Below are 16,948 nucleotides of genomic sequence, written 5' to 3' on the forward strand. Positions count from 1 at the left end.
GCCCCCGCCTCGCCACGCTGCCCCCCCGGCACCCGGGGGCCTCCCAGCCTGTGTCCCGGCCACGGCAGCACCCGACTGAGCTCAGGGACTCGAAGCCTTCTGTATTTATTGATGCTGCCGCAGAGGATGGGGATGAGCATCGCAACCAGAGGGGGACCGAGCCCTGTGCTGCCAGCAGGACGCACGGGGGGGACCCCGGTGCCCCCCAGGACGACTACCTCAGCCTGCCCGCCCAGCCCCACCACCCCCCCGGGCTCAGGACGGGCCCCGGGCACTGCCACCTGTGCAGCAGTCGCGTCCTCAATAAAGGTGCTGTGCAATGGGACAGGGTGCTGTGTGGTGGCAGAGGGCCACGTAGCCGGTTAGCAGCCCAGCCCAGCTCCATGCACGTCCCCTCTCCCCGCTCCTTCCCCTCCAGGACCACAAAGCTGGGCCCTGCAGGGACAGATCCTGCCCCCAGGAGGTCCCCTCCCTGCCACCCAGGGCCACCAGCCCTCCTGCAGGCTGCGTGGGGCCGGTGCCAGGCGGCTCCGGCTCCCGGCCAGCAGTGCCCGCAGACCAGGGCACCCTGTCCCTGAACTGCCTGACCCCGGGAGCAGCACGGAGCAGCACAGCACAGCACGGCCAGCTCTGCGGCAGCGCGGGCCGGCAGCCAGCCCACCGGCCGCCACGGCTGCAGCCTGTGCTGGGCTTTCCCAGGCTGTTCCTGGCAGCTCCCCGGCCCCAGAGCAGCCCCGGGAGCAGGGATGGGGTTGCTCTGCCCCTGGGAGCTCTCACTCCTCAGGGCAAGGTGGGGACAGAGGGGACAACGTGCCCCTGCTCCGTTTCTTTCCCCTGGGTGGTTTCCAGCACATGTTATTTTTTTAAGGATATAAATGGGCATCCCACCTACCAAGCCTCTGGGCACTGCCAACCCCTCCTGGCAGCTCAAACCTCCGCTCTGCCCCATCCCCATCCCAAACCCCATCCCCATGCCCCCAGCTTGCACCAGCCTGGGACAGGGGGGCTGTGAGCCCCTGTTCTCCCCCCTCAGTGCCAGGACAGGCTCCACACGTGTTGTCCCCGCACGTGGAGGACCACAAGTGCTGGTAGCCCTGCGGGATGTGGGCGAGCGAGGCCCGTGGCGAGGCGCGTGCTGCCGGAGGCTCTCCCGGCCAAGGCTCCCCCTGCTCCCCGCCGTGCCGGGGGAAGATGCTTTCCGTGTGAGCGCATCCTCTCGCCCGGAAACTTTCCGCTGGCCCAGCCACCCGGCCGCTCGCTGCCAAGAGCCGCGGCCGAGACGGTTCCCAGCTGGCAGCAGGGGCAGGCAGCAGCCACCGCCGCGGGGTCACGACCAGCTGCTCCGCCACCCAGCTGGGGGACAGCCAGGGGACACGGGGCGGCTGCCACGAGGTGACCCAAAACACACAACCCGCTGGCACGGGCGGCGGAAAGGCAGCAGGAGCACTCCCAACCTGCTGCTGCGGGCACGAGAGCCCCCCAGACAAGGACCCTGAGAGTTTTAGGGGCTGTGGGGCAGGCTCCTTCGGCAGCAGGGGTGGTTTTAGGGTTTTGATGCACCACGGCCCTGGGAGAAAGGCAGGTCTGCGGGGCAGGGCAGGAAGCCCCCCGCCGCCGGGCCCAGGTGCGCAGCCCACATCACAGCCCCGCACGGGGCCGGGAACAGGACCGGGGTGGGAACGGGGCCGCCCTTCCCGCAGCCCAACAAGGGCCCCGCTGTTCGGGGCCGTGCATGTAAACAGGGGCCCTGCCAGCACATTCCAGCCCTTCCCTGCCCCTCCTGCCGCTCACCCACCGCCCCGCAGGGGGGAAAGCCCCTGCAGCGGCTGGGGGACGCGGCACACACGTGGCACACGCCAAGGGAGATGCAGGGAGGAGAAGCTCGGCACCCAGCACTGCTGTGTGCCCTCCTCAGAGGCCAGGCAAGGCAAAATAAATGGTATTTATTAGCAAAATAAAAGACACTCTCGTTCACAAGGCCCGGCGTGGCCGTGGCTGACCCGCAATGCGTGGCCAGTGCTGTCCCCGCCGAGCTCCCCGCGTCCCCCCGGCTGCCACCACAGCACCAGGGGACCCTGTCCTGGCAGGACGGGCAGCACCAGCTGGTGGCACCCAACGGGGACAGCGCTTGCACAGCCTCAAAGAGCCCTCAAGCACCCCGTGGCCGTGCCCCAGCACCATCCTGCACAGATCCCATGGGGCAGCGGCAGGCCCAGCTCCATCCCCAGGTGCCTGCCTGCAGAGAGGGGCTCGGGCCCCCGGCAGCACCTCCAGCAGGGCTGAAAGCGAAGGCAGCTCAGTCCCGGCCTTCCCAGGCATCCTCCCGCTGCTTGTTCTCCAGCCGCTTCCTCTCTGCGGGGACAAACTGGGTAAATCCTGAGCCCCCGTCACCCCCCAGCTGCCCACGGCTCTTCCCCGGGGTCGGGAGAGAACCACGGCAGCGCAGGGAGAGGCTCCCGGGGGCAGAGCTCACCCCGAGCCTCCTGCAGCTTCCTGCGCTCGGCGTCCCGCTGGGCAGGGGTCTGGGGGCTGCGCACCCCCAGGGCGCCGATCACCAGGCGCCGTGCCAGGGCGGCCGACGTTTCGGGGCGCTCCTTGGCCGGCTGCAGGTAGTCTGGGGGAGAGCAGAGTTGGCGTCAGCGTGGGCACCCAGCCAGGGGGCTGGCACGGCCCCCAGCCCAGCCAGGGCACCGGGATGAGGGTGCTCGGCGCGCTGGGGGTGCCCCCACATCCCCACTCACCGGCGTACGCCCTGGCCTTGGCTTTGGCCGCCCGGGTGCCCTGGGACAGCGGGCGAGTCTTCACCATCAGGTGCTTGGTGCTGAGGGCATCGCGTGCTGCAGGGAAGGTGGTGCTTTGCCAGGCAGCCCCACACGGCCATGGGGCACGGCTGAGCCGAGGGGTGCGCCCAGACAGTGCCAGGAGGGGTGTCCCCCCTCTGCCCTCCCACCGAACACCCCACTGCTCGGAGCAGTACCTGTTATGGGGCTGGAGAAGATGCCCAGGGCGTGCGTATCGTCCACCCACTTGATGTCAAAGCCCTTCTTCCTGCCGGAGAGATTAGGGGTCAGCAAGGCACCGGTGCTGCCAGCGGGGCCCGGCGCCGAGCCCGCAGCACCGGGCAGAGCCACGGACTCACTGGTAGCTGCAGAAGACACGCAGCAGGTCCTCGGTGCGGAAATCCGGGGGGAAGTCGTAGATCTCGATGACGTGGGGCAGCTCATCATCGCTGAGGTCCGGCGCGGCCGGCTCGGCCCCGTAGTAGTCGAAGCGGGGCTCCTGCAGGCTCTGCCGGCGCTTCTGGCCCCCCGAGAGCTGCGGGGTGGGAGAGGGACGGTGCTGAGCGACCCCAGCACCAGCACCAGCGCCTGGTGGATGGCCAGTACTGCCCAGGCTCTCGCCCCGGTGCCACACACCAGCCCTGCTGCTGGATTAACAGCAGTGGGACTTTGGGAGCCAGCCACCGGGACGCTCACACCACATGGTTGCTTTTCCCATTAGGAGCACCCCACCATGAGCACGGGGATCGGCGCGCCCCGTGCCACCTCCCCGCACCGCCGCCTGCCAGACACCAGCAGCACCACGCCGGGAAAGCCACCGCTCCCCCAGGGAGCCAGTTCCACCAGTTAACTACCTGCGCCGCTACCAATTTATGGCTTATTTCTAATTTGAATTTGTCTGGCTTCAGTTTCCAGCCGCTGGTTCTCGTTCTGCCTCTCTGCTGGATTCAGGAGCCCTGGGTCCCAGGCGTCCCCTCCCCGTGACGGCACTCGCTCGTGGTAATCAAGTCACTTCTCAGCCTTCGCCTGGATAAGCTGAACGGGCTGTGCTCGTTTAGTATCTCACAGCGGGGCATTTCTCCAGCCCTAAAAGATGACGGCTGTAGCTCTTTTCTACCTCTCCAATTTTTCAACCTTCACTTTAAAATACAGGCATCAGCCTCCCACTGCCGGCTGCACAACGCGGCGGGGGCACGCAGCCACCCCGCTCCCCTGTGCCCCGGCAGCACCAGTGCCAATGGGCCCCCCCCAGCACCACTCGCTGCCCCTCAGCTTCCCAAAATATGTGGTGCCAGGGGGAAAGGGGCTGCGGCGCGCTGCGGGGGAGCAGGCACATAACTCAGCCGGGTCCCCAGCCCGATCCCCCGAGCGGTCGTAGCGGAGCGCACCACGGCTGGAAGGTTAGAGTCCATAAATCCCGGGCAGCTCAGTCAATAAAAAGTGCTCGTTCCGACAATTTTATGGGGAAGATGGATTCACGGCAGGTGAGGGGGTGCCGCCGGGCCGGCTGGATGCCGGCGGAGGGGAGAGCTGAGTTATGGAGCTTGCAGGACAGCCCAGCGCTGCCGGGCAGGACCGTCCCCCCTCAGCCAAGTGGCTCAGCTGGCTGGGCTCCAGCACCCCTGCCCGCTGCAGGGGACACGAGGCAGCAGGATGAAGCCCTGCCGTGATGCTCGAGGGAGCAGGGCACTGGGGTAGCGCCAGGCACCGAGCCGATGATTGGAGAGCCGGAGCGCAGAGTGCCGGCACAGTCCCTGACCTTCACAAATCAGCGAGTGTGGCGGGGCAGCAAGGACTGGAGCCGGCTGGCAGCCGGGCTCAGCTGCACACCAGGCACGGCCCAACAGGTCCCCTGCCCTCCCCTGCAATGGACAAGCTCTAGGGAGAGCTGGGGGATGTGGATGGCCAAGGCAGGATGCCCCAGGACATGAATTGTGTCTGCCACGGCTCACTGCTCTCCAAAGCCCCGTCCCACCTTGCTTACACTCCTGCTCCAAGAGATGAGCTGGAGCAGCACGGAGCAGCACCATGCAGGTGCTGAGAGGTGCACGAGCACACTCAGGTGCCTCAGCCACCCCCCTGCCTTGCAGGGACAGGTTTGGAGAGGTGCTACCAGCAGCACGCAGTGCCCCAGGCGCTGTCCTCACCCCACAGCTCCTCGTGCAGGGCAGAGCCCCAGGGAGGCACAGCAGGGCCCTCACACACCGACACCCGGCTCGGGTTTAGCCTCGGGAAGCTGGCGGAGAATCCAGCAAGGCTGCAAGGAAATTGTTCCAGCGGTTAATTACCCTCCGTGTTAAAAACGTGCGCCTGGCTTCGAGTCTGGCTTCAGCTGGCTCCAGCTTCCAGCCAGTGGATCTCGTTATGTTTTTTCCTGCTAGATTAAAGAGCCGTCTGCTATCAGAAATCTCTTCCCGACACAGAACGTCATAAATCTTGCTCTCTGCCGGCTATCCACAGCGCATAAGGATTCAGTTATGACGAAGAACGCTACTAATTTTCTTGTCCTTTTAGTTAATTAACAACAGCTACATCTCCCCAAGAGCCCGAACCCTCCCCGAGCAGGCGCATCTGCCTCCCAGCAGCTCAGAGGCATCGGGAAGCGACCAGGCTGTGAGGGTGGAGGGGGGAAAAACGGCAACTTTTCACGGATAAATCCCCTTTTCAGGTCCCTTTTCACCCATATGGGAAAGCTCCCTGGAAAGGCCAACCCGGACTCAGAGCGAGTGCACAGGGGGTGTAACAGGGGTGCTCCAGAGCTCCTCAGAGCCAGCACTGGCGCTGCGTGGCACAAACTGCCCACAGCATCCCATGGCCACACCACAGAACGGCACGGCCACGTCCCCGTGCAAGCCCAGGGAACACCCCCCGGAGCTAATCCCATTTCTGCACACCCCTATCATCGGCACCGTCCGCCTCTCGGAGCCCTGCTCTCGGCGAGGGCTGGACATTCGTTTGTAATATTAGTGCTGTTTGTTACTTTGGGTCCATTAATGTCATTCCGAACATTACCAGCTTTACGCCGCTGATTTAAAATGCAATAATGGATTTCCAGGCTCATTGCAGAAGCCGAGCTTTCCCTGCGAGCGGCAGGAGAACGGCACGGCTCCCAGTGCAAGGCAGCTAATTGTAGTAAATTTAGGCACACGCTTACAGGAGGCTATGGTAATGAGCCACAGCTGATTAAGAAGATGTAGTTTTCAGGAAACTTCATGTTGCTATTTCAATGGGAGCCCATACGTCTCAGCCCATTTCTTTATTACCAGCCCTGCTTTCATGAGGGTGCAGTTGCAGTTTACGGCTCTCGAGCACGTTTTACTGGGTGCACTTTATGTACTGCAAAGGGAAGATCCCCCCCAGCCTTCACAGGGCCTCTCTGGCACCGACGGACAGGAGGGGAACGGGTCCAGGCAGGGGCGAGGAGCTCCCGGCAGCACCCTCCTGGACTTTTTGGCACCACTCGTGCCCTGGGGGTGGCTGGAAGCGCCAGCAGGCTGCACGGCCAGGCAGCACCCCAAGGACAGAGCCCTTGGCAATATCGTAGGCAATACGACTGCGGAAAGGATTGCACAAGTTGCTTTTACACTTTTTTAACATGTTCATCTTGGTGGGGTGTGCTCTGTCTTAAATGAAGGTGTAGGGGAAGAAAAAGGATGGGGCCACCCCCCGGCTGTCCCCACGCTCACCGACTCGCCGAGCTCACCTCTTCCAGCAGGCGTGGGTCCAGGCAGTCCCCGTCATCGTTGAAGAGCGCGTCCCAGCTCTCCTCACCGCCCGGGCTGCCGTGGCTCTGGGTCCCGGTGCTGGCCTGCCCTGGCTTTGGGGAGCCGCTACGAGGACCTCCCTCCTCTTCCTCCTCTTCCTCGCGGTGCTGCTGCAGCGAGTCTTCATCCTCATCCCCCTGTGCCTGCTCCTCAGCCCAGGTCCCGGCCGAGAGCTGCTCCACACCGCGGCACAGCAGCTCCAGGGACGGTGGGGCTTCGTGGCTTCCCAGGGGAGCCCCTTCCCCGGTGCCACTCTCTGCCCCCAGCACACTGCTCCCAGCCCCGGTGCTGCCATGGGGCACAGGGACGCCCTCCCCAGCAGCATCCCCAGCACCGGCAGCGCTCTGCTCCTTGCCGGGTGGCAGCTGCCCCGTGTGCTCCGGCAGGAGCTGGGCTGTGCTGCCTGCGCCCTGCCCCGGTGGTACCAACTTGTCACCCATGCCACCCCTCGAGCACCCGGCCTCGCAGGCAGCTCCTCCTGGGGCAGGCACGGCGCTGCCTCCCTGCCTCTCCTCCTCCTCCCCCGGGTCACAGCCCTCGCTCTGCCCTGCGAGGAGAGACACCCTGTGCTTTTTCTCCTCCTTCTGGGCTTCCAGACCTTCACCCTCACAGCTGAGCTGGGGCGCACTGCCCGAGCTGCCCTCCCCTGCCTGCTGCAGGGCACCCTGTGCCGGGCACTCCGAGAGGTCCCTGCCCAGCTCCGGGGAGCTGTCCCCCCAATGCTCCGACCCGCCTGGCTCTGTCCGACACACCTCACTCGGTGGAGCTGCTGTTGGGCTATCGGGGTCACCCCCAGGCTCTGAGGTCACCCCCGCAGCCCCAGGCTGGGCACCTTGTGGGGTCAGCGGGTCCGGCACCGTCCTCATCACCCCACAGCTTCGGTCCCTGAGCCTTGCGTCCTGAGATGAATTGTCCTGCCTGCCCGAGGGCTGGGCAGCGCTCAGATCCAGGCTTGGCTCCTGCGCACTGGGCAATACCTCCGGGCCCTCCGGGCTGCCTCCCGGCTCCGTGCCAGCCTTGGAGCCCCGGCTGTGCGTGCCTGGTACCCTTCCATCCCCAGCAGAGGCTGCCCGGGGCTCCTTGGGGCGAGCGCCCGCCTTGCTCTCTCTGCCGGCTGCTCTGCCCATGTGCGTCCTGGCCCCGGGGCTTCGCCTCTGCCCCTCGGAGCCACCCCGGCCGACGTCCAGCGCCGGGCGCTGCTTCTCGGGTTCCCGGTGTTTCGCAGCCGCCTCCTGCGCCGCCCTCTCCCGCCGTGCTTTGGGCACGTACAGCGCCATGTCGGGCTTCCTGCGGCGCGCCCGGCCGCCCTCCGCCTCCGGCTGCATGGTGCCACCGCCGCCTGCGGAGGAGAGAAGCGTCAGTGCCACCCGCACCCCGGCCAGCCCCCGGGCCAAGCAGCACCGGAGTGGGGTGGGCAGGTAGGAGGCAGACCCAGCGCTCCCATCCCTGGAGCACCAGGAATTGCAGCACGGGGACGAGGGGCAGCCAGCGACCGCGTCGCGCACGGAGACGGAGCTGCAGCGGGAACCTGGCACAAGGGTGTGAGAAGAGGAGCTGAGATGCAAATACTGAAGGTCTGGCCGAGCTGAAAGGCAGCCAGCAGAGAGGCAGCCGTGCTGCCTGCAGCGCCTCGCAACCGGCAGGACTCGCTGCTGCAAGGACTGGCACAGCCAGAGGAGCTGGGCAGGGGACAGGGGCTGCCCACGGGGCTGAACACAAACCCACAGCCCGACAGCATCCCCGGTGCCAGCATGCTGAGCAGGTCGGGACGGGGACATCCTGGCGAGGAGCCCTGGCTGTGCCAGGCTCCCGGGCTGCCCCATCCCGGCAGAGATTTATTTTTCATCATCTTTGGCACAAGCGGGCGCGCCGCTATCTGCCAGGCCCCGTGCCCCTATAAATATGCATCAGGCAGCGTTTATGGAGACGGATGGGGTGGGGGGCTGCGCTGGGGCTGAGGGGAAGGCAGAGCGGGGCCGGGCCGGGGCCCCGTGATTAATCACTGCCCACTCTGTTTAGGGGTATTCATCACGGGCCGCTGTCAGGTAAATCACTGGAAAAACACCTCTTCAGTAATTAATGTGAAGTGACGGATGGACAGCCCCTGGGCCCATTAATCTGGAACATCAGAGCCTACCGAGATTATGAATGTCAGGATGCATAAACTGCCGGCGGATCAATAGGGCCAGGAATCCGTCCAAGGCTCTCATTTCCGCGGCACCTCCGGTACATTAGGCTCCTCTCCCCTCCCCGTGAACCACGCCGAGCCTCCGGGACGGGCGGCCCCGGCCGGCGGTGGCACGCTCGGTGCCCGTGGCCCCGCTCGGAGAGCCGGCGGTGCCGGGCAGCCAGAGCGCACCGTGCCCTGCGGCCGGCCGGGAAGCCCGTGCCTGCCGGATGGACAGACGGACAGACAGACAGACAGACGGATGGAGGCAGCGCTCCCCGCAGAGCCCTGGCGTGATGGATGGGTCTCTCCCGGCTCTCACGAAACCGCCAGCAAGCCCGGCACGGGGAGACGGAGACAGCAGGCGGCTCGGTGGCTTCAGCGGGGAAACCACCGGCAAAGACCCGGCTGCCCCCTGTTCACACCTCCCAGCACAGCACGGCCCCCGCTGAGCAGGGTCTCACCCCACACCCCAAGGCTCAGCCCCAGGAGCCGTGCTCCATGCCCCTGCCTGCCCCATGGGAACTCAGTGCGGGGCAGGCGGGGGCACCGGGGCGCTGCTGCCCCCACCATTTTTCTCGCTGCAGAAACATATGCGGTGCCTGTCATTTTTTTTCCCTTCTTTGATACACTAATTTTGCTGGCAGAATGGTCCCCTTTATCTTTATCGACTGAGAAAGAAGCAACGCATCCTGTAAACCGTCCAAGCTCTGGGTCAGTCATTTTTCAGCCCCGAGGCGTTATACATTTTCTCACCGAGCGGCAGCCCAGCCTAGCCGTGTGCCGGTGGGGAGGGGGCACCGGGAGCCCCCGGCCATCAGCATTTTGGCACACGCAAGGCTGTCTGACACACACTTCCTCAGCAAACACCTTCCAGCCACGTCTGCCTGCCCACGGGGAGCAGCACCCAGCTGCGAGGCCACACGGCTGATGCCGTTTCGGAGGCACAGTCATGGGGCAGGGGCATTTTATAGCTAAAGGGCATTTTATAGCTAAAAAATAGGGAAAAGAGCTTTCTCCACCACTCGCCTCGCTCGCAGGGCTGCAGAGCTGCTTCCACTCTCTCCAAGAGGGAATTTCCCCAGGGGAATGCCCCCAGCAGCCAGGCCTGGCAGACAACGTGGCTGTGCCACCACACCAACCGTGCGACCTGCACCCTATGCAGGACCCCGGGCATTTGGTGCTGCTCCTGCTGCCCTCCACCAAAGGGGGATGAGCCTGCGGGGGGGACTGCTGAGCCCCACCAGCGCTGCTCCCCAGCGGGAGCGAGGATTTCCAGCCCCGGGACGCTGCCCAGCAAGGGTGCTCTCCTTTCCCTTCAGCCACCACACGTGCCAGCGCCGCTCGGGGAGCGCAGCCAGGAGCAGCATCGCTCCACGCACATCCCAAGTCACCTCCAAGAAAAGCCCTCGCATGCAGGATTTATGGGCTCCTCGAAAGCTTGCCATTCACCTTGCCTCACCCTCCAGAGCAGATGGTGAGCATTAGCCAGACGGGCAGTGCTGGGAGCATCCTCTCCCCGCGCGGCCGTACGCTGCCAGGGACAAGCGGTGTCCCGCAGCCATGCAGCAGACAGCTCCTGTCCCCGGGCACATCACGCAGGGAGCTCCAGGTAAAGCAACACGAGCACAGCGAGGCTGCAGCAGCCCCCAGCAGCCCCCCAGGGACACCGCAGCACAGAGGGTTTGGGGTTTTTTTTTCCCTCCTAAGGGCAGCGCAGCTCCTGCCCCCAGTCTATTACACACTTCATCAGATGCCACGGCCACGCGTCACCTCCGACTGATTTCACGCTCCGGGAGGCAGAGCACAGCCCTGGCTGCAGGTCTCATTCACACTACGCTGGGCAGGGCAACCCCACAGATCCCAAACTTGGGGACCAAGTCACCGCTCGCCCTGCATCTCCTCTCCCCTGCACCCTGCGGGCTCGGCTGGGGCGCACGAGGCTCCGGCACGAGTTTGTGAGGTCTGAGCAGCTGCTCGGGCACCGTGCCGGCCCGTGCTGCTCCTCTGCAGCCACCGGCACCGTGCACGGGCAGCGCTCCTCTCCTCCCTCTCTTAGGGCCATGCACGGATGCCGGGCTGTCGGGCTCGCACGCAGCGTGCCAGTTCCTGGAAAAGTTGAAGTGCCACCCAGCGCCCTCCCAGCAGGCTGCCTCATTTCCTGGCAGGGCGCTGTATTTTTAGCCTTCGAGGTTTCTAATTCCACTCAATCCATACTGCCATCGATAGAGCACATAACCTTAGAGCCTTGACGGCGGGCAGGGAACGGCAACACCTCGGGGGCCGCAGCTCGCAGCGCTGCTCGGGGAGCATCCCTGGGGGACCACGCGCAGCCTCGGCGCGCAGCTCGCACGCTGGCAATGTCACTCTTTACTGCCTGCCGCAGCTCGGGTGAAAAAAATCCTACAACTACTAATAAAAACGAAGCTACGAGGAGATTTTAAACAGCCCCGATTAGGAAGCACACCTCCAAGTGCTTGCTTGGTGCACGGCGCTGGCACCCAGAGAGGGAACAGGGGCTGCCCATCCCCACCGGCAACCTCCCTGCGCCCTTTTAGGAAGCTGCAGGGCTTCCCAGGTATCTCCCATCACAGATTTCAGTTGTTCCACACCTCTCCCCCTCTAAGCAGAGCTCCAGGCCAGCAGGACGGGCTCGTGCAGCAGGTGCCAGGGCCACAGAAGGACCTGGGTACCTGGCAGGGTGAGGCTGGGCTGCCTACGGGGTGACATACGATGGCACAGAGCTGCTGGCACAACGGGACACCAAGCAAAGCACCCCGAGAGCAAGGGGCTGCTGCCCACCCCACTCCGTGCCCTGCTCCCGGGAGAGGGCCGTGCTCCAGGCACGGCACCAGCCACGAGCCACGCGAGGAGACGGCGAAGCGCCGACAGCAGCGGGCTGTCAAAGGGAAACACACGGGGAAAAGGGAGAGATTTCAATCGCGCCTCTCGCTCCCGATGCTCCTAGGAGATACCTGGAACAAGAGAAGGGGGACGTTTCAGGCAGGAGGTGATTTATAGGTCGATACCATCCCTCAACAGCTGCAGGGGAAAAAAAAAAAAAAGGATAACACAAAAGCAGAAGGAGTTAGTAGGCGAGGGGGTGGGGGGATACAAAGGGCTTTCCAAATATACCTGGGCAGGATCAGCACAAAAGTGAGCAGGGCTATAAATAAATAAGAGGGGAGGGAAAATTAATGACGGCTCAAAAATAAAGATGACTCAAAAGGGCAAAACTGCCGTTTTTAACCAGAAAAATGCAAATGAGGCAGGGGCCTCCCAAAGCCAGCTGCAGGGAAGCAAAACCAGCGTGGCCGGGCAGCACCGGGCACCTGGACACAGCGGGACGCGCCCGGACCCCCACACGGGACGCACCGGGGGCACGGTGGTGGCAGAGCCCCAAAACCGAGCCCCAAAACACCGGAGCCGGGTGGCACAGGCACAGCACCAGCCCCCGCTGCAGGGGGGACGGAGCCCGGGGACGCCCCCACGGGGGGCTCCAGCCCCGCAGGGTGAGGAACGGAGCCGAGCAGCAGGAGCTATAGGGCAGGGATGAGCTCCGCAGCCACCCGGGCGCGCCGGGGCAGGGGACAGGAAGGGGACAGCGGGAGCGGGGACGGCGGGGACGGGGCAGGGGGCGCCCCCCCGGGCCGCTCTCGCCCCCGGCCGGCTCCCCCCCGGTGCCCGTGCGCGCAGCGGGTGCCGCCCGTCGGGGGCCGCCCGTCGGGGGGCTCGGCGCGGGCGTTACCGGTGGCCTCGCCGGGTCCCCCGCCGCTCCCCGCCGCCGCCGCCGCTTCCGCCACGCCGGGCCCGCCCCGTCCCGCCGCGGGGTGCGCCGGGACCTGTAGTGCGGCACCGGCACCGCCCCGGACACCGGCACCCGCACCGGCACCGCGCCGCCGGGGTGCAGCGCGCCGGGGGCGCACCGCGGGGACGTCGGGGACACCGGGGGGGAGACGGTAGCGGGTGGCACTGCTGGCCCGGCTGCACCTTCCCCGTTATGGGGGCTCTGTGTCCTCCCGGGAGCCCCCCGACGGTCGTCGGTGCTGGAATTTAGGGCGTCCGTGGGCATGGGAACACCGAGGGGCGAGTGGGGTGTGCTGCCAGAGCTGTGCTGGGGGACAGCGGGACAAGGACATGGGGACACAAGGATATGGGGTGACAAGGACATGGGGACACAAGGGTATGGGGACACAAGGGTATGGGGTGACAAGGACATGGGGACACAAGGATATGGGGACACAAGGATATGGGGTGACAAGGACATGGGGCGACAAGGACATGGGGCGACAAGGACATGGGGTGACAAGGATATGGGGACACAAGGATATGAGGTGACAAGAATATGGGGACACAAGGATATGGGGTGACAAGGACAGGGAGCAATAAGGACATGGGGACACAGGGATATGGGGTGACAAGGACATGGGGTGACAAGGACATGGGGACACAAGGACATGGGGAAACAAGGATATGGGGTGACAAGGACATAAGGAGACAAGGCCATGGGGTGACAGAGGCACAGGGCAACAAGGATATGGGGTGACAAGGACACTGGGTGCCAAGGATGTGGGGACACAAGGACATGGGGCAACAAGGACATGGGGTGACACGGACATGGGGGCAACAGGAACATGGGATAACAAAGAAACAGGGTGACAAGGACACGGGGTAGCAAGGACACGGGGTGACACAGACACAGGATGACACGGACACGGGGTGACACGGACACGGGGACACAAGGGCACGGGGCTCCGTAGCCAGCAGGAGCGGTGGGCGCAGGGCTCCCGCTTCCCGCAGCGCTGCCCGCCGTGCCCCCGCGGGAGGCTGCCATTGATTCCCCATTAGCTGTGAGCGTCACGCAGGCAGCGGGAGCGCTGCTGGCTGCAACCAGGCGCCCCTCGAGCCGCATCCTGCCTGCCGCTGCGGGGTGCTCAGCGCCTCGGAGGCCCAGACGAAGGGGCGGAGGGAAGGAGGGAGGGAAGGTGTCTGCGCTGGGCTGCGCCTCCCCGCATCCTGCCTGGGGTTTGGCGTGGAGCGAGGCCGATAATGAACGCGGCCCCGGCACTCGCACGCGTTCGCCGCCGGCGTGGGCGGCAGGGGAGCGCGCCGGGGAGCGGCGCAGCCTCGGCTCCTAATGAGGCACCGCTGCTGCCGAGCACTCCCGAGCTGGAGGGACGGGGCGCACGGGGACCGGCTGGGCTCTGCTGGAGGCAGGGGACAGCCCAGGGGACACGGAGCTGCGTGCCGGCCCCTACGTGCCAGCACAGCCCGCAGGGCTCAGCGCCGGGGGCACCTGAGCACCAGGACCTGGTTATTCCATGCTGGGTGGCGGGCCCAGGCGATGATGCCTTTTTCCTTTTATTTCCCTTGGTTTGGGCACAGCGGGGAACAAGGAGGCTGTGCTCCATCACCGCAGCCCTGCGGGATCTCTGCTGGGAGCTGAGCAGGGCAACCCTTGGGCAAAACTCTCACGTGTAGGGCCGTCCCTGCCAGCCACGTGGCCCCAGGGCAGGATGAGGAAGGCTCACACCGAGCAGGGCCACGCGGCGCCCCTCGGGAGCAGCCCCAGCCCCAGCCCACCATGTCCCAGAGGGGACCGTGGCCCCTCTTGCAGGTAATCGATGGCAGCAGCTCCTGATCGCTTTCATTATTATTATTTTCTTATGCATGTGCGCACAGGAGATTTATCGCCAGCTACGGAGGCAAAATCAATTATTCATGTTATAAATTAGAAAATGATTTATGTTTGTGGGAGGCCGAGCAGCGTGGAGCCCCTGGCCGCGTGGGAGCTGGGTTTGTCTGGGAACGGCACCAGGCAGCCCCTGCCAGCACTTCCCAGGCCTCTCCAGCACTGCTTCACCCGGGGCGTCCCTCCCGGGGTGCCCCCACCCCACCACAGCACCCCGCAGCACCCAGTTGAACCCATGCAGCCCACCCCAAAAACCTAGACTGGGCTTGCCTGGCTGGGGCAGTGCCTGTTCCTGGGTGCCCCTGGCTGCGCTCAGGGTGTCGTGGCACCCTGGCTGGATGTTGGGGATGCTGGGGACAGCGGTGGCCTTGTCTCCCTGGCCGGAGCGGCAGGAGGATGCTCCGCAGGCAGTTTCCATGGCAGCAGCAGCGTGGTCCAAGCACTGCGAGGTGTGGGCTGCAGGAGGACCCCCCCCCTTGCTTCCCCCTGCTGGAGACATCCTCAGGTGTCCCCTCCTGGTGTGCTCCTGCCTCCCGCAGGGGACACTGTGGCCCCCTCCAGAGTGCCACAAGGGGACAGGGACCCCGTGTGCTGCCACCCTGCCTGTGCCAGGCCCCGAGGCCGGCCGCCCCAGCATGGGGTGCAGGGCTTTGTATGGCCGTGCCCCCACATCTCCTGGGCTAGGGAGTTCTTAGGGGTCCTGGGAGTCTTTCCAGGTGGGGAGAGCACTGCTGGGAGCTGCAGCACCCCACGGCTCTGCACCAGGGGTCCCAAACCCCACCTGCACCCCAGCCCCGGCTGCCTGGGCATCTTAACCCCCCCGCATAGCTCAGGCAGCCCGCCGGCCGCTCTCTGCTGATAGCGGGGCTGCTCTTGCTGCCAGAGCCTGGATCTGAAGCTGCCGTGCCTGTGCCTCCCAGGGGACGGCAGAGCGGGCCAGGAGCGCTGCCTGCCTCTCCTTGTCTCTTCATCTGCAGCTGCGTCAGCCGGGGCCACGGGGAGGCACAGGCTGAAAGGAGCAGCGCGGGAGAGAAAGGGGCTGTCGGCAGCCCCAGATCCGGCTCCGATCAGAGGCGAGTCTGATCCAGCTCCTGCACACAGCATCCTGTGCTGTGCCGAGCCCCAGGGATGGGAACGGGGAGGAGAGGTGGAAACAAGGCGATCTCAGCTCTGCCCTTGCTCCCCGAGCAGCCTCTTCTCCCCCAGCCCTGCCTCTGAGCCCTGCTGCTGGTCACCCACCCACGGCCCCAGGGCTCCTGTGTGCTGAGAACTTGCCAGCTGGACACACACACGGTGCATTACAGCAGGGGGGGCTCCCCTCAGCTCCCTGCCAGGCTGCGAGCAGGAGGGGCACCAGGAGCCAGGTACAGCCCAGAGAGCTGCCAGGACGACCCGTGACCCCTGAGCTGTGCGTGTCGGGCTTCTTGTGGAAACACCGGGCAATAAATGGGTCACGCTGCGCAGCCGGGAGCTGGCACTGAGCTCCCACCGTGCTGGGGAGCCCAACGTGGGCCCACGCTCCTGTGAGCACCCGGCTGATTTATTGCTGCAGAGCAAGTGCTCGCGGAGTGCTTTTGATGGAGAAGAGCCCTGGGAGCTGCAGCGGGCACACGGGGTCACACAGGGCATCGCCCATCACAGCACTGTGCGCCCGCACCCCAGCTCTCCCCGACGCCTGGCCAGGGAGCCTGCAGCAGCCAGGGGAGGGGACTGCGGAGAGCTCGGGGCTGGGGCAGATTAGATCTGCTTTGCATTATTGCACCAAACACCTGGGGACCCGGCGGCTCGTGACAGCGCTGTATAATGCGAGGAAGCATCCCGCGCTGCGGGCAGGCGCTGGTGGCTGGCGGGCAGGGAGGCGATGGGGCTGCGGGCCGGCAGCCCTCACCGTGCCCCTGGGAGCACAGGTCTGGCCTGGGGAGGGGAGCGGAGCCCTCCTGCTCCCTCTGTTCTCCGGCACATCGAAAATGAATGGGCAGGGAAAGCAGCGCCTGTGCTGCAGGAATCAATACCGCTCCCGGAGCAGCCTGGGTGCTCCTCCCTGCGCTCCCCCGGGAGCCTGCCCCCGAGCGCAATCTCCCTGAGCAATCGCTGTTGTCTCCTTCCCTGCACTCTCCTGTTTGCCAGCCTGCTCAGCAGGACCGTGCCTGATGGCCATGCAGCAGTGTGGGGGTGTAGGTGATGACCCCTGGGCTGGGGAGCGTGCTACCTGGGCAACCCGGCTCTTGCGATACGGGCAGAACAAGCAGGAGAGATGCCTCAGGGGGACACGGGCTGTGCCTTGGCCCAAATTAGCCCCTGTTGTCACTGTCACAGCCCGATCTGATGTGGCTGTGGTCCCTCGGAGGCACCCAGGATGCTACCAGGAGGTGGTTCCTGCCCGTCAGCAGTGCCTGGGTCTCCATCCACGTCTCACCCGGTGCTGGCCGCCTGTGGGTGACAGCCGCTGCCCCACGGGCAGGAACCTGGCTGCTTTTGGTGGACCCTGATTTGAACTGATCCATCTGCGGGCCCCACCTGGAGCTGATAAATCCTGCAGGAGCCC

At 65.3% G+C, this 16,948-nt stretch overlaps 1 protein-coding gene across 2 annotated transcripts; it reads right to left on the reverse strand.

The window, feature by feature from the left end:
- Window positions 1-1,972: 1,972 nt before the first annotated feature.
- Window positions 1,973-12,510, reverse strand: R3HCC1L (R3H domain and coiled-coil containing 1 like). Of its 2 annotated transcripts, XM_084290373.1 has the most exons (9): window positions 12,460-12,505; window positions 11,847-11,877; window positions 11,687-11,753; window positions 6,484-7,883; window positions 3,140-3,315; window positions 2,978-3,048; window positions 2,742-2,837; window positions 2,474-2,614; window positions 1,973-2,352 (listed from the first exon to the last, which is right to left on the reverse strand). In XM_084290373.1, the coding sequence occupies exons 4-9, from the start codon at window positions 7,867-7,869 to the stop codon at window positions 2,297-2,299; spliced, it is 1,926 nt and encodes a 641-aa protein (XP_084146499.1). In that variant the 5' UTR covers window positions 7,870-7,883; window positions 11,687-11,753; window positions 11,847-11,877; window positions 12,460-12,505; the 3' UTR covers window positions 1,973-2,296. The 2 variants fall into 2 exon arrangements, with proteins under 2 accessions (XP_084146499.1, XP_084146500.1); XM_084290374.1 differs by lacking the exons at window positions 11,687-11,753; window positions 11,847-11,877 and having other exon boundaries at window positions 12,460-12,510.
- Window positions 12,511-16,948: the final 4,438 nt, after the last annotated feature.

The sequence above is a fragment of the Netta rufina genome (genome assembly GCF_964035555.1).
Source record: "Netta rufina genome assembly, chromosome: 7".
NCBI classification, from domain to species: domain Eukaryota; kingdom Metazoa; phylum Chordata; class Aves; order Anseriformes; family Anatidae; genus Netta; species Netta rufina.

Coding starts and splice junctions, on each gene's coding strand:
- R3HCC1L (XM_084290374.1), bottom strand. CDS start 7,869: ATGCAGCCGGAGGCGGAGGGCGGCCGGGCGCGCCGCAGGAAGCCCGAC. Junction 3,049..3,139: donor CGTGTCTTCTGCAGCTACCA/GTGAGTCCGTGG, acceptor TCTCTCCGGCAG/GAAGAAGGGCTTTGACATCA. Junction 2,838..2,977: donor CTTCTCCAGCCCCATAACAG/GTACTGCTCCGA, acceptor CCTTCCCTGCAG/CACGCGATGCCCTCAGCACC.